General features: G+C 38.7%; 1 protein-coding gene across 1 annotated transcript; it reads left to right on the forward strand.

The window, feature by feature from the left end:
- Positions 1 to 19,737: 19,737 nt before the first annotated feature.
- LOC143023886 (uncharacterized) lies at positions 19,738 to 20,841 on the forward strand. Its single transcript, XM_076182544.1, has one exon. The coding sequence runs from the start codon at positions 19,738 to 19,740 to the stop codon at positions 20,839 to 20,841; it is 1,104 nt and encodes a 367-aa protein (XP_076038659.1).
- Positions 20,842 to 26,525: the final 5,684 nt, after the last annotated feature.

The following is a 26,525-nucleotide window of genomic DNA, read 5'->3' on the forward strand; positions in this document are numbered from 1 at the left end:
AGTAACCATTATTAATTAGAAGTTGGTGGACTCTGTCTATCTCCTTCTGGGTGTCTGACCAAGAAGAACAATGGCTAAGGGCTCTTCTAAAAAGGGTGCTGATAGTGGAGTCTCTGTACTTTTTGGGGCACTCACTTTCTCCGCTCATACATAGTCCGGGGTTGGTGTCCTTAACATACACGCTGGAAGAAAAGGAACAGTTAGTCTGTTTAAGGAGGACGTCCAGGAAGGGGAGGGAACCATTTTCACTATGTTCGACAGTGAAATCAATCCCCGACACCTCCATGAGTTTCCTCCTCAAGATTTCAAGGTCTTGGTGTGAATCAGTTTGGACAAAAATATCATCAATATATCTATAGTAAATATTGGGGTTGCTAATTTCACTGAAGACTATTTCCTCTACCGAGCCCATGAAAAAATTGGCAAAGAGAACCCCTAAAGGGGAACCCATAGCAACTCCATCCGTCTGTTGGTAAAGCTTCCCGCTTGGGCAGCGGAAAGGAGACATTTTAGTACAAGTCTCGAGTAGGGAGCGTAGATGTTTTTCAGGTATGGCTAGTCCGGGGGCAGGTCCACTTCTGTATATTTTGTCACAGATAAAGTTTATAGTTCTGTCCACGGAAATGTTAGTGAATAACGAAGTGGCATCCAGCGAGGCTATTATTCCTCGGCTGGGAGCATCTTTTACCAGGTCCAGGAATTCGTGAGACGATGACAAGCTGAATCTGTTTGGGATAAATGGTGTTAAGAGATTATTTAATTTTTTTTTAGCTAACTTGTACGTAGGTGTAGGTATTTGGCTAATTATAGGTCGGAGGGGGTTATTGGGTTTGTGGGTTTTTACATTACCATAACAGTATCCTGGTTTGTATTCACCAGACAATTTGCACAGCTTGGTACCTCCTTGGACAGCGTTGATAGCGTCAATAATTTTATTGACTCTAGTGACTATTTCAGGGATAGGATTTTTCTGGATGGGTTGGAATTTGGATCTATCCTCTAGAATATTATCAATCTTTTCAAGATATTCTGAGGTGGGGATAAGGACGAATACCGAGGCTTTATCGGCACGTCTTACCGTCACGTCCAGATTATTTCTTAAACGTTGGGCGGCTTCAATGTGTTTTTTCTGTAACACAGAGCTGGTAAATGTGCCACGTTGCTTACCTGCTTCAGCAATAAGTTCTGGCTGTAGGCGTTGGCTGATTTCAATTTTACCTTCATCAGCAAGTTTGAGTATGCTGTCAATAAAGACTGACTTCTATTTCTACCCTCTTTTGGTGAGGTATATATATATATATACATATATATATACATATATATATATATATTTATACATATATATATATATATACATATTTATATATATATACATATATATATATGTACATGTTTATATATACATATATATACATATATATATACATATGAATATATATATATTTACATATACATACATGTATATTCATATATATACAGTATATATATATATATATATATATATATATATATATATATATATATATATAACGCTAAAACCACTGTTGGAGTAGAAAAGACTGGAGACGAGGAATCTATATGTTTCGATTGCAAAATGCAATTGTCTTCGGTTGATACAAATAAGAATAGTGAGTGCTACTTAGGTAGCACCCTTGACATGAGAAAGGGGAACATTGGGAGAGGTCTCTATCTTCGGGTCACTCCGTATGTGAGGTCAGGAGGCAAATGTCTTTTTAATAGGCTGGTGATAAAAAGTCCTGAAATTATATCCGGGGACCATTGTCCCTTTGAATTGTTTATATTGGGCTGTTACTGAATTATAGTAGATTCTACCATTTTTCTCCTGAACTCGCATCTGGATTTATAAATAAGCTCAGCTTTGTCCCAGTCTAAACAATGATTAAATTGCTTAACATGTAACACAGCTGAGCTTTCTTGTCCATATTTAATGGAACGTTTATGTTCGATCATCCTAGTGTTCAAATCCCTTCCAGTCTGTCCGATGTCACAACCTTTACATGGAATCGAATATACCCCTTGACTATGCTCTTCTTTCAACCTTTGGTGGACATTTGTCACCTTTTTATTAATGGTGTTAGGGTGATAATTAATTAAATTCAATTTGTCTTTGGGAAGAAACTTGGTCTTAGGAATAAATGAAACAGAAAAGGGAACGATTAAGGGGCTCTTGTCAAATGAAAATTTAGAGGAAATGGGGGCGGTGTTGAAAAAATTGCATCTCGCTCGACTAAGGGCTTTGACCAAGAACCAATCCGGGTAAGCTAATTTACTAAGTTGAGATTTTATTAAATTAAGTTCTTCTTCTAGAAACTGGGGGCTGCAAATTCTAAGAGCTCAAAGAAATAATCCTGAGGCGACGCTACTTTTTACTTTGTCTGGGTGACTGCTGAAAAAATGAAGATAACTACCAGAATGGATTTCTTTTCTATGGACGGTAAAAGCAAGCTTGTGCCCGTCACGAATAATGAGAACATCTAAAAAGGGTAGTTTACCTTGTTCTTCCCATTGTTCTTCCCATTCAAATAAGTTATCAAATGAACCCCAATTTTCATCTCAAAGAGTAAAAATGTCATCTACGTATCTAAACCAAATCATGTCTGGGGGTTTAATGGTTGGCAGAAGAACAGACTCAAAGTATTCCATGTACAGATTGGCCAGTACAGGAGAGAGATTCGAACCCATGCTATAACCAAGTTTTTGTCCAAAAAAGAATTCTGAAAGGAAAAAACCTTTGAAGTAACACAAAGGCGAATAAGAGCAATGATTTTTGTGACGGGGAGTGGGAATTTGTCTTGAAATGGTTGTAGCTTGGTTTCCAAGAAGGATAGAACGTCATCAATACAAACATGTGTAAAAAGAGAAATCACGTCCAGGCAAAGCATTTTTCTACTAGAAAAATTCACTTGTTTTAATTTTGTGATGAAATCCTCTGAGTGTTTCAAATGGGAATCGGAAAAAGTACCAACAAACGGGGATAAAAGGTCTGCTAACCATTTGGAAAGCTTGCTGGTACAAGATCCCCGGTTGGAGATAATAGATCTAAGGGGAATATCAGTTTTATACAATTTTGGAAGGCCATAGAAATAAGGCAACTTGGGATTAACCACTTTGAGTTTCAAAACCTCTTCGTCTTTGGTGATATTACGAACCTCCCTGTTGAAAGTGGCAGACATGTTTTTAAGTGGATTTTTCTAAGTTGCTCATATGTATCCGTGTCACTTAGAAGGGCCATGGCTTTATCTGTGTAACTGTCATGGTCAAGAATAACTATTTTGCTACCTTTGTCTCCCTTCGTGATAATAATGTTATCCTGATTACTTCCAAACTATTTTGATACCTCCTGGGAAGCCCATTTCTCTTATTAAAGCAATCTGCTATAATTGAATATCTAGACCAATATGAACATTTCAATGGGGCAATTGTCCCCGGATATCATTTCAGGACTTTTTATCACCAGCCTATTAAAATGACATTTGCCTCCTGACCTCACATACGGAGTGAGCCGAGGGTAGAGACCTCTACCAATCTTCCCCTTTCTCATGTCAAGGGTGCTACTTAAGTAGCACTCACTACTCTTATTTGTATCAACTGAAGAGGATCGAAATATATAGATTCCCCCTCTCCAGTCTTTTCTATTACAACAGTGGTTTTAACGTGATTGACAAATGTGTGATTATATTTTTCACCTGTTATATATATTTATATCGAGGGTGACCATTGACCAAATTATAACACTTCTAAAGGTCAGTGGTCATCAGATGCCACTACTAGAATGGCAGTTAATGAATTCATATCCAGAGGACGAAACGTCCGACCTCAGTCAGGGCACGTGACCTGAGGCTTACTGAGTTCCCTATTGTAGCTTCCTCCTCTGTATATAAATTCTTGCTTATTATGTACCCAACTACCCAGAGCTGGTTAGGAGCGACAGCGGTGAATGTCAACCGCCTTCCACGCCTTCAGGTGAAGATTCCGACTCAAAGTCAGCCTACTCCTCCTCTCTTCTTCTCCTAATTCTCATTTATTCATTTGCTACTTCTTCATCTTTTCCTTCTTCTCTTTATCATTATCCCTCTCTCTCTCTCTCTCTCTCTTTTTATGTGTCTGCCTGCCTGTTCGTCTGTTTCTGTCTGTCTGTCTGCCTATCTATTTGTCTGTCTGTTTGGCTTTCTTTCTGTCTGCCTTCCTATCTATCTGCACATCTATCTGTCTATCTCTCTGTCTGTTGGTCTGTCTGTCTGTCTGTCTGTCTGTCTATCTAGCCGTCTCCCTGCTCCCATGTTTGTGATATACCATGATCTTGGATCACTTGTTGGACTCATTATCGACACATATTACCCTCTCGTATGAGAGCTTAGAGATCCTATATCACCAATCTATGGATAATGATTTGACCTTACGTACACGCACACATCCAACTCCCCGCCAACGAGACTTTGAATAACGGCTCGCAGCGCAGCGATGTTAAAGTGACTTCAGCTCTGTGGGGGATTCGAACTCTGACCGCTAGAGTAGAAGTTCTGTGTGTGTGTGTGTGTGTGTGTGTGTGTGTGTGTGTGTGTATTCACTTGGTCTTTGGATCACGTGTTGGACTCGTGATCGACAGCTATTTCCCTCCTGGAAGAGAGCTCAGAGCTCGTAGGTCCGATCTATGGGTAATACTATGACCTTGCACACACACACACACACCCAACTCCCCGCCCACGAGAGTCAGAGTAACGACCCGAGGCACAGCGATACCGAAATAATTTCGGCCCTGGGCAGGATTCGAACTGGGTTACTGGGAGCACTTCTGCTTCCCAGTTCAGCGCTCTACCGACTGTGCCACCGAGTCGGTTGTGTGTGTGTGTGTGTGTGTGTGTGTGTGTGTGTGTGTGTGTGTGTGTGTGTGTGTGTGTGTGTGTGTGTGTGTGTGTGTGTGTGTGTGTGTGTGTGTGTGTCTGTGTGTGTGTGTGTGTGTGTGCGTGTCTGTGTGTGTGTGTGTGCGTGCGCGCACGTGTGTGTGTATGTGTGTGTGCCTGTCTGCCTACCTTTGTCTGTCTGTCTTACTTTCTGTTTGTCTGTTAGTCGCTGTCTGACTCTGTCTTTATCTGTCCCTGAATTTCTCTGTTAGTATGTGTCTGTACATAGATATGTAAATTTTGATCATGTAATCCTTAAAAACCATTTTTTCTAGAAAAAAAAAATTGTTTAAATATTACTACACCAATATTTTTTTTTTTGTTTCGTCTGCCATTCGTACTATTATCAATATGCTCATAAACTTGTTTGGATCATTATTGTAGATGCCGTGAATAACAGTTTTAAAGACCAAATAATATGCAAACTCTATGTTTATCTTTAGTGACTTCTTACACGTTATTTTGCTCGAAGCCCAAGACTCTAATGTGAGCTGAACAGAGCTGATTGATGATGCAATTATAATGTACATTAGTTGAATGTCCCTCTGATTATCTTTGACTTGTCACCGGTTTAGACAGAAAAGACACATTCCTTCCCCGTTCGTGTTGAACCTGTATACCGGAGTCACCATTGGGTTCGTCTATAGTCGGCCCCTTGAAAGACCAATAGGTCACCTGCCGCTGGGACTACCGCCCCACTGCAAAGCATTTGACCTGACCCAGCCACGCTCGTGCGTGCTCCTACTGGACGACGCCTTTGGCACAATTCATTTCCAGAACGAGAGATTGTTCGAGCCCTTACCACGCATTGTGGCCTGAGATCTCCTTCATATGTTCAGCGGTTGAAGAGGACGTCTTTCAAATGAAAGTATTTCCGGAAGGGTGAATGATCAAATGGCAATTTTTCCACGTGGGCTCTTCTTTACGGATGTCGAGGTAACAGTTATTGCGTATCTTCTTAGCACTGTAATCTCAGTGGTTCTCACCTTCCCGCCGGTCCTTCGTGAGCTCGAAATTAGACAAAACTTTTGTGAGGGACACTTTATGCATACAAATATTAATGGGAGATTTATCGCTCTGAGTATCATCCCTTAGAAGAGCGCTGTAATGGCGTCCTCACAGCTGAGGCGGTTCCACAGAGAGAAATGAAATAGATGTGGCTGTAGAGAAAGTAAGGAGAAAGCCAATACGTAAAAACTTAATAAAATAAGGACATAAGAAAGGAGACTGCAAAAGGCTATATGTCTTACACTAGGCACTTCCATGTCCATTACCACCTATCATCCCCATTCATAAAGCACCTCTTAAAAGAAACGGTAGTTTCAGCGCTCACTGCGTGGTTGCTAAGTCTATTTTATTCGTTGACCAGTCTATTGGTAAAGCAGTTCTTGCCTATTTCCTTCTTAAATATAAAATTGTCCAATTTAAATCCATAACTGACAGTCCTGCCCGGCTGTCTTAATAAGATGACCTTGTCTTCTTAATGAAGGGTGTGAAACTGTATCCGATGAAAAATGAAAATGAAAATGAGGTGGAGGCTACTGACTCTCCAGAAGAGAGACTTGACTAGAGAGAGAGAGAGAGAGAGAGAGAGAGAGAGAGAGAGAGAGAGAGAGAGAGAGAGAGAGAGAGAGAGAGAGAGAGAGAGAGAGAGAGAGAGAGAGCGAGAGAGAGATTGAAGGGGAGTCTAGACGGAGGAGAGGGGAGGAGTAATAGTTGGTTGAACATAAGAACATAAGAATGAAGGAGACTGCAAGAGACCATAAGGCCTACACTAAGCGGATCCATGCCCATTACCACCTATCCTCCCCACCCACTCGCCGCTAGAGGGCCAACGGAAGCAGACCTGTACAGTAGAGAGAGCTCTACCGATTTCGGAAAAAAAAATCCAGAATCTACGCTGCAGCCACCCACCAACAGTCGCAGAGGATATAAAGGTACAGTGCATACCCAGATAAAATTTGGGAATCCGTTGTGCTTGGACTTAGGCTGTAGAATTGGGAAAAGTTTAGTCCTACCTACATGTAGAACGTGGGTTTCCTTCCAGTTTGGCAAATGATTTTCTTCATCGATATGAACTACTAGGACATTTGATATTCTGTGATGTTTCATATTCCTCTCGTGTTCTTTTAATCTTCTGTCCATGCCGCGTCCTGTCTCACCGATGTAAACTTTCTCGCAACTTGTACAAGGAATTCTGTAAACAACACTTTTATTTTCTTGCAGATTTTCTGTATTTCTAGTAAACTCGCCAATTCTCTTTCCCGCTGAAGTTACTAAATTTATTCTGGTGTTCTTTGACAAATTACTAATTAATGGTGCGTATCTAGAGTTAGGTACTGAAATAAATATTTTGTCCTTGCTGGTGGTGTTGTCTGTAGATGTGCTCCTTTTCATAATTTTGATGGCTTTGTGTTTGATGGATAAAACCGAATTGAAAGGAAAATGTTAAATCTGCTCGAAGATGAAAATACTTACAAAAAATAAAATAGCGAACTAGCAAAAAAAAAGGTGATGGAATTTAATAAGGCAGCGAGGCGCATCTTAAACAAAACTACAAAAGATAAGAAATTAGTGACCTTGTTAGAAGAAACACCGCGAACCCCACACATGAGAAGCTTACCCAAAACACACAAATCAAATATACCCATAACATTAACCCATAACATTGGGAATAGGATCAGCTCCACATAAACTTGCCAAAATATTAGCGGAACCCCTTACAAAAACATTAGGTACCATCAGTGATGCACACCTCAAGAACTCATCTGATTTATTAAATAGACTTAGAGGTATGGACCTAACTGGCAAAAAACTAGCCAGCTTTGATATTCAAGCTTTATTCACAAATGTATCCACAAAAGAAGCGTTAAAAGCAGTTAAAAATGTTGTTAAAAATCTGAGTGAGAATGAGCTGCCAGTAGCCAAGAGAGACTTCATCGATTTGGTTTCTCTACGTGTCAACTTCGGCTCCGTCATGTTCAATGGCGTAGAATATTTCCAGAAAAGTGGGTTACCCGTGGGGTCTCCCCTTAGCTCAGTGATGGCTTGTTTATATTAGGAAGAATTAGAAAGTACCAGTTACATCAAACTCATGGGTAAAGATACACATTGGTGGCGATACGTCGATGACATTCTGGTAGTGGTACCCGAGTTCGTCAATTTAAGTCAGAAATTAACCCAATTAAATAACATAGAACAGAAAATAAACGATGAAATTCCTTTTTTGGATACTATAATAAAGAAAACAGAAAACGGAATATAATTCAAAGTATACAGGAAGCCAACAAACCGAGAAGATTAAATTCATTTTTATTCAGCTCACAGTACTAGAGCCAAAACAGGGATAATAATCGAATTCATGTTAAGAGCCCTACGGATATGCAGCAAAGAGTTTTTACAGGATGAGCTTAACCATATCTTTAAAACCTTCCAGGAATTAGCATATCCTTTGGGCTTTCTTATCAAATCAAAACCCAAAGCCATCAAAATTATGAAAAGGAGCACAACATCTATAGACAACAGCACTAGCAAGGACAAAATATTTATTTCAGTTCTTAACTCTAGATACGCACCCTTAATTAGTAATTTGTTAGAGAACACCAGAATAAATTTAGTAACTTCAGCGGGAAAGAGAATTGGCGAGTTTACTAGAAATACAGAAAATCTGCAAGAAAATAAAAGTGTTGTTTACAGAATTCCTTGTACAAGTTGTGAGAAAGTTTACATCGGAGAGACAGGACGCGGCATGGACAGAAGATTAAAAGAACACAAAAGGAATGTGAAACATCACAGAACACCAAATGCCCTAGTAGTTCATATCGATGAAGAAAATCATTTGCCAAACTGGAAGGAAACCCACGTTCTACATAGGAAAATGGGAAAAAAGAAAAGGAAAGCTTAGGAGGCTCATATTCCCACCGAGAAAACCACAAATTCTCGAAAGGGGTTTATGTCCTGGGCTCAAACGTCCACACAATTGACGGTCAGCGAGTGTGGGGAGGACAACGTGACCGGGATGAGGTCACGCAGGGTTGTCAGATCACCATGTAAGCTATTGACGGACTTTGATTCTTATTCTGTATTCAGTCCACTGAGGAAGGCCCAGGAGGTCGATACGTCTGGTTCTGAATAAAGCTCCATACGCCTTAACGTTTCATTTTGCCGCCTCACCTCCATATTTGTCTATCTTTACACACACACACACACACACACACACACACACACACACACACACACACACACACACACACACACACACACACACACACACACACACACACACACACACACACACACACACACACACACACACACACACACACACACACACACACACACACACACACATATATATATATATATACTGTATATATATATATATATGTATATATATATATTTATATGTAAATATATATACATTTGCATATATAATTAACGGTGTGTGTGTGTGTAAATATGTATGAATAATATATATATACATACATATATATATATATATATATATATATATATATATATGCATGTATATATGTATATATGTGAATATATATATATATATATGTGTGTGTAAATCCATAGATAGATTGATAAATAGATAGACAGAATATTAGATAGACAGATAGATCAATAAATAATCATATAGATAAATAGGTGCAGGTGCGTTTGCTTACCAGGATTGATGCTGGAAAAGATGTACATCCACTACCTTTCTCAACCCACCCGCCTCTGCCATTCCAGTTTTGACATGATCTGCCATGATCAGGTGAACAGAAACCCTCACTAACGTATCCACTGTCTCCCTATGTCCCTCCGATAGATGTAGAGAACTTTATAGTTTCTTGCCACTTTGTGTTTTGTCAATAAGCCAGCTTTCTTGTAATCGTTTATCTGTAGTTTAATGTATTTTTTTCTTAAGACAGTAGTCGAAATGTAAGAAATTGGCCGATATGTTTTTGTTCGCCTTCCCGAACCAAGAGCTTTAGTGAGGAAATGAAGAACATTAATAATAGAAATAACTCAAAATCTCGTGATCAACGCTGTGTGTCAGAGAGAATTTGAGACCACAATAGTCGAAATGTAAGAAATTGTCCGATTTGTTTTTGTACGCCTTCCCGAACCAAGAGCTTTAGTGAGGAAATGAAGAACATTGAAAATAGAAATAACTAATAATCTCGTGATCAACCACAATATTTATATATATATATATATATATATATATATATATATATATATATATATATATATATATATATATATATATATATATATATACATACATATACTTATATGCACACACACACACACACACACACACACACACACACACACACATATATATATATATATATATATATATATATATATATATACACACCTAATCAATACCCTATCATATGTATACATATATTATATATATGCAGGAAAGAGCACAAATGCGCTTGTAAATGTATGTGTTTTATGTCTCCACTGATTGACAAAGTAATAAACTGATGTATTCAATTTGTCAAACGTACTCCCAAAACCTTATTTCGAAGACATGAGAAGATCGTCCGGTGATTATAAATGACTCTCTGCTTTATGATAAGGAGCGCCCTCAACAACGCTAAGGAGACTGTGGCCTCGGGAAATCGACCTCTCTGGGACTTGGATCACTGCTGCAAAGGACGCGGATCGAGCCCTGATCCACGGATCACAAAGGAAAAGCACCCCATACCGGCCGAGATCCACAAGAAGGTGACCTTGTCTGGCATCTTCATGGCCGACCCAAAGGAGATTTTAAACGAAGGATTGAATTTATACATCGAAATCCCCTTCGAGAGCCTTCCCGAGGTGTATGAATGTAGCCCAAATGCCCGAAAGACAAACTTAATGGCCGTTGATACATTGGAAGAAATTGTGTCTGAAAGGAAATCCATGGAAGCGAGGAAAAATAAATTGGCAAGAACCTTGGAATGGGGCGCCAAAAGAGGTCTGCAGAGGACTCAAAATCTTCCGAAAGAGCAGTCAAGAACATGTTTCTTTCCATGTTCCTGCTCAAAAATCCGAAAAACTTAGCTCGAATTAGAGGAGCTCAACGGGCGAGTTAAACACAGGCTCGTGGAACGATATCTTTTTAATTACTATTACTTCCCCGAGCCTCAAGACGCCCAGAAAGCAGCGAGTGACTGCAAAAACTCTTGTTTTTGCCAGAAGGCAAACAAGAATGAGCCCTTCAATATAAAAAATTACTACGACGGCGTTCCGTACTATATCCGGAACGTCCCAGTAAGTAAATCCAGGGCAGGCAGCAGGATCCGTCGTTCCTCCGGAGGCCAGAAACACCGTCTCATAAAGCGTTGGTCAAAACATCTCGAGGGAATCAGAAAAAAATGCTGGTTCTCTCGTCTACTAAAGAAGATCAAAGCCCTTTGTGAACCAAAACAATGAATATCCAGTGAAGCCCATTATGAGGTACGTAATATATGATATCTTCTGGTGGCCAGAGACACCGTCTCATAAAGCGTTGGCCAAAACACCTCGAGGGAATCAGAAAAAAATGCTGGTTCTCTCGTCTACTAAAGAAGATTAAAGCCCTATGTGAACCAAAACATTGAAAAGCCAGTGAATCCAACTAAAGAGGTACGTAATATAACCCAAAATTGTGACACAATGTAGGCCAAAGTGTGATACAATGAGACAAGCAAAAGTCTCATTAGAATATGTATACTAACTGGTGTACACACGTTAGCCCATCCGTGTATGGCTGATGTTTGGGCTCTAGGCTGCCTTCTCTACGAACTATGCATGGACCGCCTGCCATACTACGAGCCAAGAATAGGGCAACTCACAACGAAGGAGCAAAAGAGATACTATGTGGCCTGCTGCAAGCAAGGGAGACCAGCTCTCAAGGCACTAAAGCCAGGAAACTTTCAAAAACACCACGAGACGACGATCTTAAAGATTCTGTGGTGCATGCTGGACCCAAGGCCGGAGACCAGATCTACCATCTGGAAGGTAGAGGAAATCAAATTTGAAGAGAACCAACACGAGCATTGAGCAGTTTTCCCCAACAGACCATCTATCAAATATTAAATAGCAACGCTCTATGATCGCATCCGAAAAACGGAAAGGGCCAATATTCTTTTCTTTGAGCCTTAGGGCAGTTAAAGGGTTCTCCATCAGCTGAATAAAATTGCATGGCTACAGCCACAAAGACGCAAGCACAGAGTAACGGATCTTAATAATCTACAACCGCTTCTGGAAAAAAGACAATATCTTTCAGCTGAAGCCAAAGAAGCGTCCCTCCATTAAGGTTTCCAGGGGGAAGGCAACAAAGCTGAATAAAATCCTCATGTATAACACACACACACACATATTTGTGTATATATAAATATATATATATATATATATATATATATGCGGAAAAAACCACCAAGGAAAAAGAAAAACTGATGACCAAGCGCTTTCGTCTATTCAGACATCCTCAGGGTACATAGAAAAGAAAAAGTACACAAGAATATATACAAAGAGTATGAGGTCAGGGAAGGAACCAGGAGAGGTTGCGAGGATCTAATGTCAACCTGACCCGTTCGCGGCAGCGGACGTTTGGGCTACTACTTTTTTCACAATAAAATTGTCTAACTTATACATACCATGACTTAAATTTAAGTTATTGACAAATGTATCTTTGATCAGACTGGATTCTATTATATTTCTCGTATTATATTTGACGAGAAATATAATAGAATCCAGTCTGATCAAAGATACATTTGTCAATAACTTAAATTTAAGTCATGGTATGTATAAGTTAGACAATTTTATTGTGAAAAAAGAGTAGTAGCCCAAACGTCCGCTGCCGCGAACGGTCAGGTTGACATTAGATCCTCGCAACCTCTCCTGGTTCCTTCCCTGACCTCATACTCTTTGTATATATTCTTGTGTACTTTTTCTTTTCTATGTACCCTGAGGATGTCTGAATAGACGAAAGCGCTTGGTCATCAGTTTTTCTTTTTCCTTGGTGGTTTTTCCGCATATTTAGAATCACGAGTTTATGTGATTTCTCATATATATATATATATATATATATATATATATATGTACACACATGTAAGTAGATTAGATAACATAGATTTGCATATACATACATATCTATACACTTTATATCTATATATTTCTACTTCCAACGTCCACAGTGTGACGCCAGTTTCAAAACCTTTATCCTGGCTGTTAGTATCTAACATCTGTGCGGTTTTCCTTAGCGGACGTCTCCCTCACCCCGATTCCTGCAGGCAAACACTCACTGACTAAATATCTATCCCATGTCTTGAGGACCACCACGTGGAAGGATCCTGGAGATGTCACAGGGGCAAATCAGACCTTTGCGGGTTGGTCGCGTTGGGTAATGCGGTCTTTCTCAAACGAGGATCCGCAGAAACTACCAAAAGTTCCGCTGGATGAGGAATTCGATATGCTGCAGTTAATCCTGTCATGACTCATTTTTTTCATATAATTCATGATTACACAATGTGACGTAATCGAGATGTCCATTTTTTTTTTTTTTATTGATATACAATTCCTGTGACAAGGAAACTCGTTGTTAACAAATCTTAAATGGTTCAGCGATGTTTCGGCTTAACGTTGGGAACTCCCCCTGTCAGGAGGCTACGACGGTGTCCCTTACAGGTGATTTTGTAGGATGGATTTTAATAAACCATGCTCTTGGTCCAACTCACTTGCGGCAGGGCTCCAACCGCCGTCATCGCAACTGATAGCGCTTTGCTCTACCAGGGGTTTCTCACTTCCCACTACGTAGGAGTGGGACGGTGAGCTAGTTACGGTTTTCCTGTGGGTGGCGTCAGACGATTTCCTGGTCCCTCACGGCACCGCAAGAGCTTATAGGGGTAAATGATTGTGCCCAGTGGGCTGCAAGGCAGAACAGGTTAACAGTAAGAGTCTTTCGTAGGATGGAAACCTATTGCGTTCAGAGAATAAGGCAGGAAGGAAAACGTCGTTTTCCGGTAGAGTGTACCTCTGCCTTCTGGCCATAAAAAGAGAGAGAGAGAGAGAGAGAGAGAGAGAGAGAGAGAGACGAGGCACACAGGCTACAAGACTGGTCTCTGTAGAACAAGAGGAATGTAGTGTAATACAGGATATGAAGCAGTTCTGTAGAATGGGAAACCTATATTTCTATGATATAAGGTTACTCTATAGAAAATGAATATATATATATATATATATATATATATATATATATATATATATATATGTATATATATATATATATATATATATATATATATATATATATATATATATATATTTTACAAATCATAATACAAAGCTGTCCTCCGGAGGTTACAGAAGGTATGAAACATTACAGCAGCCAAGACTACTCTCTGAATAAAAATAGATAAATAGATAAAAATTAAAATGAAAAATGATATGTCGCCGGTTTCTATAAAGTGGAAGGAAAACGAAAAAATGATGTACTGCGTGATGCGACATGGCTCCTCGAAGGGGAGGAAATAGTACACACAGGAGTCAAGGCTGATGTCTACATAATATAAAATACATGATGATGTGCAATATGGGATGCATTGTTACTCTCTTAAAAGAATAGAATACATACATACATACATACATATACTAACGGCTTTTCTTCCTTTGTAGGGGAGGCAAAAAAAAAAAAAATCCACTCCCACCCATTCCATCCCTACATACTCCACTCCCATCCACCACCCCTCCCTCCCTCTTATCTTGGCTCCTCCTGGATGACGGGTCATCCCTACATCTCGCCCACTGTTCTGGGTCAGAAGCGATGTAGCAAGACACAATAACAAAATTGAGATAAATAAGATAGATAAAGATTAAGAACATGAAAACTCTTATTTTTTAAAAGGTTAGTTAGTCTTGTGTGTACAAAGAGGGGGACAGAAATCTGCATATTGCGTGAAGTAAGGAGGATCTCTGAAGAAATAAAAAAATGTAAAAATAAATGTAGAGCGATCAGAAGCTGAATGTAGAAGACGAAGGAGAAGAGATGGTGTCCAGTCGAACACAAAAAACATAATGCAATGATGTTCTCCGTAGAATAAATGTTCTTAAAGTAGTGTCTCACTAGCCCACAGGGGTGATCAAAAAAGAATTCCTGTAAAATCCTCAATTAATAATTGTGTTAGAATTATATTCTATCCATTTATCTACTGAAAGTAAAAATAATGAGTCCCTAGAATTCAGCAGTTTGTTCACAACTGTCCTATATTATCTTATTTATCATATGTATATATATATTATGTAAATATATATATATACATATATATATATAATATATACATATATATATATATACATATATATATATATATATATATATATACATATATATATATACATGTATATATATTACAGTAAGTTAAAAGTTAACAATCGGGGGCAGTAGGCTAATATTGGAGATGGGGGTATCTGGTTGACTTAGAGTACAACTAGCAACATCGATACTGAAAAACTAAGAACCACTAAAAACACACGGGCCTAGTTCCGAGTTCATTTCCGACCGATTTCATTTTGAACTTCTTCAGAGGAATAAACTCGTGTCTTCTTTTTTAACCTTCCTTAATTTGTCATAATGTCTCGAAACACACCCACATACACACGCACACCCACCCACACACACACACACACACACACACACACATATATATATATATATACACACACACATATATATATATATATATATATATATATATATTGACTATATTATGACAAATAAGATTGAAGGTGGAAGAAGCAAACGAGGAGTAATGGGAGAATTTTCACTCTTTAACGTTTCGACCCGCAGGGTCTTGATCACAAAGCTAACAACTCAAACGTAACCGGATTTTATATATGGACGGGTCATCTCATGGGACGCTTCGGAGTGCTTGTTATTTTATTTGCGTATTCTATTTGCTTGTGGCTTTTGCTAAACATATAAAGCCTTATCTATGATTAATGTTGTTATTAGTGTTGATATATGCTGCCTCAATTGTCTTCCTTAGTTTCTTGGATGATCCTTTATTTAATACGGTTGTGTTGTTCCAGTCTCGAAGGTGGCCATGTTTATCCACATGCATTACTATGGAGTTAGATGTCCTATGGACTTTTATGTCATTTTTATGTTCATTTATCCTTTTATTAAGTCCGCGACCACATTCACCAAAATATGAAGAAGGACAGCTTTTACACGGGATTTTATAAACAACACTGTTTTCGTTAGTGGGATTATTGTATCTACGTCTTACCAAATGTCCTACTTTGTTACCTGACGTCCTGGCTATTTTAATGCCCGCTTTTAGGAGAAAAGTGTCTAAGTATGAATTGACATTAGAGTGATGCATTATTAGTGATGCACATCTACGAAATTCTTCGAATCTAATTAACAGATTAAAAGATTTAGATTTCAATAACAAGAAACTAGCCAGCTACGATGTCACCCTTTATATACTCGAGTATCAATAAAAGGCGCTCTAAATGCTGTTGAACAAGTAGTAAATAATTTGAAAAATGAAGATCTACCCGTCCCAAAAAAGATTACCTCGAATTAATTTCTCTTTGTGTAGGATTTGGCGCTTTCACTTTTAATAATTTTGAATACAGACAACATTCTGGTATTTTCCCTTTCTGCAGTAACAAGATTATACATGGATACTCGAAACAGAGTATGGGTAAATGTCTGTATCCTTAGGTACGAATTACTCGTAATTCTACCTAAGGATACAGACATTAACAACAAACTCAGGAGATAACAGTGTAAATGAAAATATACAATTTACTGCAGAAAATGAAAATACCGGAAAATTACCTTAGACTCAATTATCCATAGAATAGATAAAAATGTGAAATTTTCAGAATACCGGAAACCCACCAATAAAGAAGACTATATACACTTCTACTCAGGACATAATGACAGAACTGAAACAGGTATTATAATAGGTTTCTTCCTCAGAGCATTTCGTATATGCAGTAAAGAATTTCTAGATCTTGAATTACAACATATTACTGAGACTTTCATCAAACTCAAATATCCAAAAGGTCTCTTATGTAGGTTGAAAAAGAAAGCCAAAGAAATAATTAACAAAAGTAAAGATAAAAATATGAATGATAATAAATGTAATAATGAAACTACATATTACAGTACCAAACTCTAATGTCAATTCATACTTAGACACTTTTCTCCTAAAAGCGGGCATTAAAGTAGCCAGGACGTCAGGTAACAAAGTAGGACATTTGGTAAGACGTAGATACAATAATCCCACTAACGAAAACAGTGTTGGTAATAAAATCCCGTGTAAAAGCTGTCCCTCTTCATATTTTGGTGAATCTGGTCGCGGACTTAATAAAAGGATAAATGAACATTAAAAATGACGTAGAAGTCCATAGGACATCTAACTCCATAGTAATGCATGTGGATAAACATGGCCACCTTCCAGACTGGAACAACACAACCGTATTAAATAAAGGATCATCCAAGAAACTAAGGAAGACAATTGAGGCAGCATATATCAACACTAATAACAACATTAATCATAGAGAAGGCTTTATATGTTTAGCAAAAACGACAAGCAAATAGAATACGCAAATAAAATAACAAGCTCTCCGAAGCGTCCCATGAGATGACCCGTCCATATATAAAATATCCGGTTACGTTTGAGTTGTTAGCTTTGTGATCAAGACCCTGTGGGTCGAAACGTTAAAGCGTGAAAATTCTCCCATTACTCCTCGTCTGCTTCTTCCACCTTCAATCTTATATATAAATATATATATATATATATATATATGTGCAGAAAAAACACTGGTAAATAAGAAACGTAGTCCGAACGTTTTCCTTTATTTAAGACATCATAAAGGGAATGATGATGATGTCTTAAATAGACGAAAATGTTCGGAGTACGTTTCTTATTTACCAGTGTTTTTTCTGCAAATTATATTCACGTGTCATTTGTGAAATACTGCAATATATATATATATATATATATATATATATATATATATATATATATATATGTGTATATATACATATGTATATATATGTATATATATACATATATATATATATATACATATATATATTCTTCATAGAAATGGGCAGGAGCTTCTCTCTTACGCATATTTATTTGAATGAAATGGCAAGCTTGTTGTGAGAAAGCTTCCTGTCAATCTTCTCTCTCTTTCGTAAAGCGACTTTCCATAGGCAGGAACCCAAGTAATTCTACATAATGGCACACGGCGAATTACTTGGAATTCCTGCCTATGGAAGGCAAAGTCGCTTTACGAAAAGGAGAGAAGATTGACAAGAAGCTTTGTCATAACAAGCTTGCCATTTCATTCAATAAAAAAAAAATATATATATATATATATAGTACACACACACACACAAACACACACACATACACACACACACACACACACACACATATATATATATATATATATATATGCTTAAGTAACCACTAGGAAAAGTAAACTAACGAAACAGAGCGCTTTCGTATAATTACATCTTCAGTGTATCGCCACTGAAGATGTAATTATGGGAAAGCGCTCTGCTTCGTTAGTTTACTTTTCCTAGTGGTTACGTACGCATTTGTGAACACACGCTCCTAGTGTTTTTATTGCATATATATATATATATATATATATATATATATATATATATATATATATATATATATATATATATTATATATATATTATATATGTATGTGTGTGTGTGTGTGTGTGTGTGTGTGTGTGTGTGTGTGTGTGTGTGTGTGTGTGTGTGTGTGTGTGTGTGTGTGTGTGTGTGTGTGTGTATGTGCGTGTGTGTGCGTATGTGTGTGTGTGCGTGTATAACAAAAATGAATAAGTAGATAATAAAAAACAAATGAATAAATGAATAAGAAATAACCAAACAAATAATTAAATATAATTGGATAAACTAATTGATAAAAAACATATAATGTATGAGCCATTACTTTACAAAAAAATAGAAATCATACACTTCGGAACTCTCAATTGCTTTTTTTTTTTTTTTTAAGAATAAGAAAAATGACGGTGCATTGCATTGCTCTTAAAGGAATTTGAAAAAAATAAATAAATAAAGAAAAAATATGAGCACTTAAATGACACAGGAGTAATAGCTAAATTGGAAATGACATTTCATGTCCTATGCGATGCAGGAACTGAAGATGGAAATAGAAAGACGAATATTGTTTAGGACAATGCTGACCTCTGAAGAATAAAGAAAATGGAATAGGAAAAGAAGAGGAATAAGAGAAAAAAAGAAACAAAAAGAGGAAGAATAAGAGAAAGAAAAGAAGAAGGAAAAGAAAAGGGAATAGTTAGAAGTAAAAATTAAAAAAATACAATCATCATTATTATCATCATTATTATTCTTATTCAATTCTGTGGCTACAAGGTGTGCAACTTTGTAGCATTTTTTCTTGATAGAGATTTAAGTACTTATGCTCCTGTCTGATAAATAGATAAATAAAATTGAATCGATATTTTTTTAAGATTTGATTTATCAAAACGACTGAACGATACTCTTTTATTCTTTAAACTAATCGATTTCTTTCTTAAATTTTATCTAGTTATTCATTTCTTTACTATCTATTCATTTATTTATTGATATGACCATTTCCTATTCTGCAATCGACCTCGTCAGAGGCTCGAATGTCTATTTTCGGCATGTGTTTCCATCATAACGTACAGGCAACAAGCCCTACACACCTCATTTCAGCAAATCTGTCCCCCGACGATCAACTACCAGGACAGCTCCCTCTCCCCTGACCGACTTGGACGAAGTTGTGACGACATGATCAAGCTTCGTCACTTCGACCGCGAGCGAATGCGCGTCTGCGCTCGCAAACTCTACGTCTGCCTCCAAACGCTCTTCACATGCTGTATGAAAGGTGATTTTCAAAAAGACCACGATGAAAACGCTCCTCGCCCCGCCAAGGATGTCCCTGACTTTACCAAGAACTCCAAAGGAAAGACGCCCCAAGATCCTCAAGGAATTAAGAGACCACTAGGAACCTTCGAAAAGCCAAAAAGCACAGTTTTCGAGGACGATTACACTATCAAGTGCTCCCTGGGTGCTGGAGCCTTTGCAAGGACAGTCCTTGTTTCGCGTAAGGCAACGGGCTGCATCAGTGTTGCCAAGATTCCCCTTGAGAAGGGAAGTTGCGAAACCGAGATCCGATGTGAAATCGCAGCACTCTCAACGTTGAACCACCTAAACATAATCAAAATGGTGGACGTTGCAAAGGACAGAGGCTGCAAAATCATCATTACTGAATACTGCCCTGGTGGAACGCTTTTAGCAGCCATGGAGAGCCACAATAAGTCGCCCTGTCTTGCCTGGGGCTATCAAGTTATCTCGTACTTCAGGCAGCTTGTGTCTGCCGTGTCTTACATGCACTCAAACCAATTCGCCCATCTTGATCTTAAACAAGATAACGTCGTCCTCAGCGCCGACTTAAAGGTCGTCAAGGTCATCGACTTCGGCCTCTCGATCAGAACTTCCAAGGTTTACCAGCGAGAGATGAAGAGTGTAGGAGGGTCGCCTTGGTACTTAGCTCCCGAAGTTCTGGACAAAGCTCAACGCCCATACGCCGGAGGAATGGCTGATGTTTGGGCTCTCGGCTGCATTCTCTACGAACTATGCATGGACCGCCTGCCATACTACGAGCCAAGAATTGGGCAACTCACATCGAAGGAGCAAATGAGATACTATGTGGCCTGCTGCAAGCAAGGGAGACCAGCTCTCAAGGCACTAAAGCTGGGAAACTTTCAAAAACACCACGAGAGGACGATCTTAAAGATTCTGTGGTGCATGCTGGACCCAAGGCCGGAGACCAGATCTACCATCTGGCAGGTAGAGAAAATTAAATTCGAAGAGAACAAATACGAGCATTGAGCAGTTTTCCCAAACACATCATCTGTCAAACATTAAATAGCAACGCTCTGTGACCGCATTCGAAAGTCGGAAAGGGCCAATATTCTTTTCTTTGAGCCTTAGGGCAGTTAAAGGGTTCTCCCTCAGCTGAATAAAATTCCATGGCTACAGCCAGAAAGACGTAAGCACAGAGTAACAGATCTTAATAATCTAAAACCGCTTCTAGATAGAAGACAATTATTTTGAGCTTAAGCCAAAGAAGCGTCCCTCCATTAAGGTTTCCAGGCGGAAGGCAACAAAGCTCATTCTCTGCTGAATAAAATCGTCATGTGTAACACACACACACACATATGTTTGTACAACGCGGAATTGCTTATTCGTTTCTTTCCTTTGTTTATTAATGTGTGCGTATGTGTATGTGTGTGTACGTCCATTTGTGTGTGTATCTGTGTATGTGTGTATCAATGTCCATTTGTGTGTGTCTGTGTATATGTGTGTGTACGTCTATTTGTGTGCGTCTGTGTATATGTGTGTGTGTTTAGCTGTGTGTGTGTATGTGTGTGTGTGTGTGTGTGTGTGTGTGTGCGTGTGTGTGTGTGTGTGTGTGTTTACTTAATTGCATTTATCTAATTGTAGTAAACAGGAAAAGAGCAACGCTCGTTGGGTCCTGTCTCTTATTCTCTTCATATTTGTATGTGTGTGTGCGCGAGCGTGTGTGTGTGTGTGTGTGTGTGTGTGTCTATGTGTGTTTGTGTCTATGTGTGTGTGTGTGTGTGTGTGTGTGTGTGTGTGTGTGTGTGTATGTGTTTACTTAATTGCATTTACCTAATTGTAGTAAACAGGAAAAGAGCAACGCTCGTTAGGTCCTGTCTCTTATTCTCTTCATATTTGTGTGTGTGTGCGTGTGTATGTGTGTGTGTGTGTGTGTGTGTGTGTGTGTGTGTGTGTGTGTGTGTGTGTGCGTGTGTGTGTGTTCACCACGGATCTGCTGCAGTCTCTTGTCGAGACAGCCAGACACCATCCTACGGCAGCGAGCTCAGAGCTCATTATTAGCCGATCTCTGGGTAGGTCTGAGACCACTCACACATCACACACCGGGAATGCAAGGTCACAACTCCTTGACTAACATCCCGTACCTACTCGCTGCTAGGTGAACAGGGGCTACACGTGAAAGGAGACAAACCCAACTTATCTCCGCCCGTCCGGGGAATCGAACCCCGGTTCTCTGACTTGTGAAGCCAGTGCTTTACCAATCCGCCACCGAGCCGTGTATGTGTATGTGTCTATGTGTGTGTGTATGTGTGTGTGTATGTGTGTGTGTGTGTGTGTGTGTGTGTGTGTGTGTGTGTGTGTGTGTGTGTGTGTGTGTGTGTGTGTGTGTGTGTGTGTGTGTGTGTGTGTGTGTGTGTGTGTGTCTTTGTGTGCGTGTGAAAAAGAGAGAGAGAGAGAGAGAGAGAGAGAGAGAGAGAGAGAGAGAGAGATACAGAGACAGAGAGTGAAGTCATGTACCACGTGACTTTCCTTCCAGTTAACGCCCAGATCATTTTATCTAGCTCGGAAAAAAATATATATATATATTCGTTTGGTCATACCGTCCAGTGCCTACGAGGGAGAATTTAGTGAAACCCCCTACTGACCAGAACTACGCAGATTGGAGCAGCCTTATTTCCATTAGAAACAAAAATAATAACAATGATAAAACTGACCACTTCCTGCTTCTACTATCCCTCCTTTATACTCCCTTCCGCACTAGATGTGGGTTCGAATCCTGCACTCCTCTCCGATTCCTAGCAGTACCTAAACCGTATTGGGCAAAGGTGACGGCTTCGGCCGCAGCTATTCACAGCCTTCTGGCGTAGGCTCCTCATCTTCTTAAATCTCTTCTTGATCACCTGGATAGAAACGCTGGTTCTGCATGACGCAATGGAAGTAAAAGTCTAGAACCACGCAAACACGGATATCTAACATCAAACTTACGTTGTCTAATACCTCCTAACCTAACCTAATGTAACCATTCCATAAAAAAAAAAAATCTTTCAAATGCTAAATAAAATAAATAAATAGATAAATGAATAAAAATGAATAAACGAATAAATAAACAAATAGATAAACAAATGAATAAATAAGTGAAAAATATGTTTGCGTAATAATGATATAGAGTTGCAATACCAAATACGTGGAGAGGTCAAGCCACGCGCATGCGCAAGTGAAAGGCAATGGATGAAGGGTAGAGAACCCACACAGGCTGCCTCTGAATCACAGATTCTCACTTTCCTTATTTTTTCATATCTTACTCCTTGGTCATAAACAAACGTCTTTATGTATCCTATGGAAACAATTACATGTTTTGAAAGCTGTTATATGATTATTTGGTAACTGACTGATTCGATTTTTAGTCTACTGAAGATCAAAAATAATTGAAAATAGTTAGGATAAGTTACAAATGATGAGCGTGTATACACCCATAACGGCGTGTGTGTGTGTGTGTGTGTGTGTGTGTGTGTGTGTGTGTGTGTGTGTGTGCGCGTCTGTGTACGTGTGTGTGTGTGATTCACCATGGTCTTTGGATCACGTGTTGGACTCGTGGCCGACAGCTATTTCCCTCCCGAAAGAGAGCTCGGAGCTTGTATATTACCGATCTATGAGTAATGCTGTGACCTTACACGCTCACACACACACACACACACACACACACACACACACACACACACACACACACATACACACACACACACTCAACTCTCCGCCGACGAGTGCTGGAGTAACGACTCGCAGCGCAGCGATACTGAAATTATTTTAGTCTTGGGGGGATTCAAACCCGGACCTCCGTAGTGGTACCCGGGAACTCTACCAACTGCGCCACGAGGTATGTGTGTGTGTGTGTGTGTGTGTGTGTGTGTGTGTGTGTGTGTGTGTGTGTGTGTGTGTGTGTGTGTGTGTGTGTGTGTGTGTGTGTGTGTGTGAGTGTGGTTAGTTTTGCCCTACACGTTGAGAACGGATGCTACAGAATTTCTACAGAACTTGTCCGGATTTTTACGAATATGGAGAAGATACGCTGGCGCAGTGCATGCACGACTGCCGTGTCGAAGTCATAAAATGACGAAGAAAAAGAAGAAGAAGAAAGGGGAAGAAAATAAGAAGAGGAGGAATAGTGATAATAATAATAATAATAACAGTAATAATAATAATAATAATAATAATAAGAAGAAGAAGAAGAAGAAGAAGAAGAAGAAGAAGAAGAAGAAGAAAGGGGAAGAAGAAGAAGAAAAAGAAGAAAGGGGAAGAAGAAGAAAAAGAAGAAGAGGAAAAAAGGGGAAGAAAAATAAGAAGAGGGGGAGGAAGAAGAAGAAGATGAAGAAAAAATTGTGTATCTTGAGGCGCAATGATGACGTCATCATCGTCGCAGTGATCTACTTTGAAAATTCAGTTTTGCTTAAAGGAAAACATAAAAACTCAAGAATGGAGGAGACTGAAAAAGACCATAAGGCCTACACTAGGCAGTTCCATGTCCATTACCATGTATATCATTCCTACCTATAAAGTTATCTAACCTTCTCTTAACCAATAGTTTTATCGCTCACTATATCTTTACTAAGTCTAACATTCGCTCCAGGGTTCCACACACATTTAATTGTATATTAATTGGTGGTAGGTAATTCTTTATTAATACAGCTCCCATACATTTCAATTTACTCTTATTGGTGTTCTTTGCTAAATTCGAAGTATTACTATTCAAAACTTCCCGCGAAATATTCATCTATATATATGTGTATATATATATATATATATATATATATATATATATATATATATATATATAGATATATATATTGATTTAAACTATGATAAATATAACTAAGGGCGGAGAAAATATACGAGGAATAATGATAGAATTTTACAGCCTTAACATGCTTTGTGATCAAGACCGTAAGGGTCAAACCTTAAGGCTGTAAAATTCTTCCATTATTCCTCGCATATTTTCTCCGCCTTTAGTTATATATATATATACATATATATATATATATATATATATATATATATATATATATATATATATTATATATGTATGTGTGTGTGTGCGTGTGTGTGTGTATGTGTGTGTGTGTGTGTGTGTGTGTGTGTGTGTGTGTGTGTGTGTGTGTGTGTGTGTGTGTGTGTGTGTGTGTGTGTGTGTGTGTGTGCGTTTATAACAAAAATGAATAAGTAGATAATAAAAAACAAATGAATAATTGAATAAAAAATAACCAAACAAATAATTAAATATAATTGGATAAACTAATTAATAAAAAAACATATAATGTATGAACCATTACTCTACAAAAAAAATAGAAATTATACACCTCGGAACTCTCAATTTTTTTTTTTTTTTTTTTTTTTTTAGAATAAGAAAAATGACGGTGCATTGCATTGCTCTTAAAGGAATTTGAAATAAAATAAAAATATGAGCACTTAAATGACACAGGAGTAACATCTAAATTGGAAATGACATTTCATGTCCTATGCGATACAGGAACTGAAGATGGAAATAGAAAGACGGATATTGTTTAGAAGAATAAAGAAAATAGAATAGGAAAAGAAGAGGAATAAGAGAAAAAAAGAAACAAAAAGAGGAAGAATAGGAGGAAGAAAAGAAAAAGAAGAAGGAAAAAGAGGGAAGAGTTAGAAGAAAAAAAAATACAATCATCATTATTATCATTATCATTTTTATTCAATTCTGTGGCTACATGGCGTGCAACTTTGTAGCATTTTTTCTTGATAGAGATTTAAGTATTTATGTTCCTGTCTAATAGATAAATAAAATAGAATCGATATTTTCTTTAAATTTGTTTTATTAAAACGACTGAACGATACTCTTTTATTTTTTAAACTAAACGATTTCTTTCTTAGATTTTATCTAGTTATTCATTTCTTTACTATCTATTCATTTATTTATTGATATGACCATTTCCTATTCTGCAATCGACCTCGTCAGAGGCTCGAATGTCTTTTGTCGGCATGTGTTTCCATCATAACGTACCGGCAACAAGCCCTGCACGCCTCATTTCAGCAAATCTGTCCCCCGACAATCAACTACCTGGACAGCTCCCTCTCCCCTGACCGACTTGGACGAAGTTGTGACGACATGATCAAGCTTCGTCACTTCAACCAAGAGCGAATGCGCCTCTGCGCTCGCAGACTCTACGTCTGCCTCCAAACGCTCTTCACCTGCTGTATGAAAGGTGATTCTAAGAACGACCACGATCAAAACGCTCCTCGGCCCACCAAGGATGTCCCTGACTTTACCAAGAACTCCAAAGGGAAGACGCCCCAGGATCCTCAAGCCGTTAAGAGACCACCAGGAACCTTCGAAAAGCCAAAAAGCACAGTTTTCGAGGACGATTACACTATCAAGTGCTCCCTGGGTGCTGGAGCCTTTGCAAGGACAGTCCTTGTTTCAAGTAAGGCAACGGGCTGCATCAGTGTTGCCAAGATTCCCCATGAGAAGGGAAGTTGCAAAAGCGAGATCCGCGGTGAAATTGCAGCACTCTCAACGTTGGACCACCTCAACATAATAAAAATGGTGGACGTTGCAGAGGACAGAGGCTGCAAAATCATCATTACTGAATGCTGCCCTGGTGGAACGCTTTTAGCAGCCATGGAGAGGCACAGCAAGTCACCCTCTCTTGTCTGGGGAAGTCAAATTATCTCGTACTTTAGGCAGCTTG

This window comes from Oratosquilla oratoria, unplaced genomic scaffold (genome assembly GCF_046742065.1).
Source record: "Oratosquilla oratoria isolate Oo_2021 unplaced genomic scaffold, ASM4674206v1 SCAFFOLD68, whole genome shotgun sequence".
NCBI classification, from domain to species: domain Eukaryota; kingdom Metazoa; phylum Arthropoda; class Malacostraca; order Stomatopoda; family Squillidae; genus Oratosquilla; species Oratosquilla oratoria.

Coding starts and splice junctions, on each gene's coding strand:
- LOC143023886 (XM_076182544.1), top strand. CDS start 19,738: ATGATCAAGCTTCGTCACTTCGACCGCGAGCGAATGCGCGTCTGCGCT.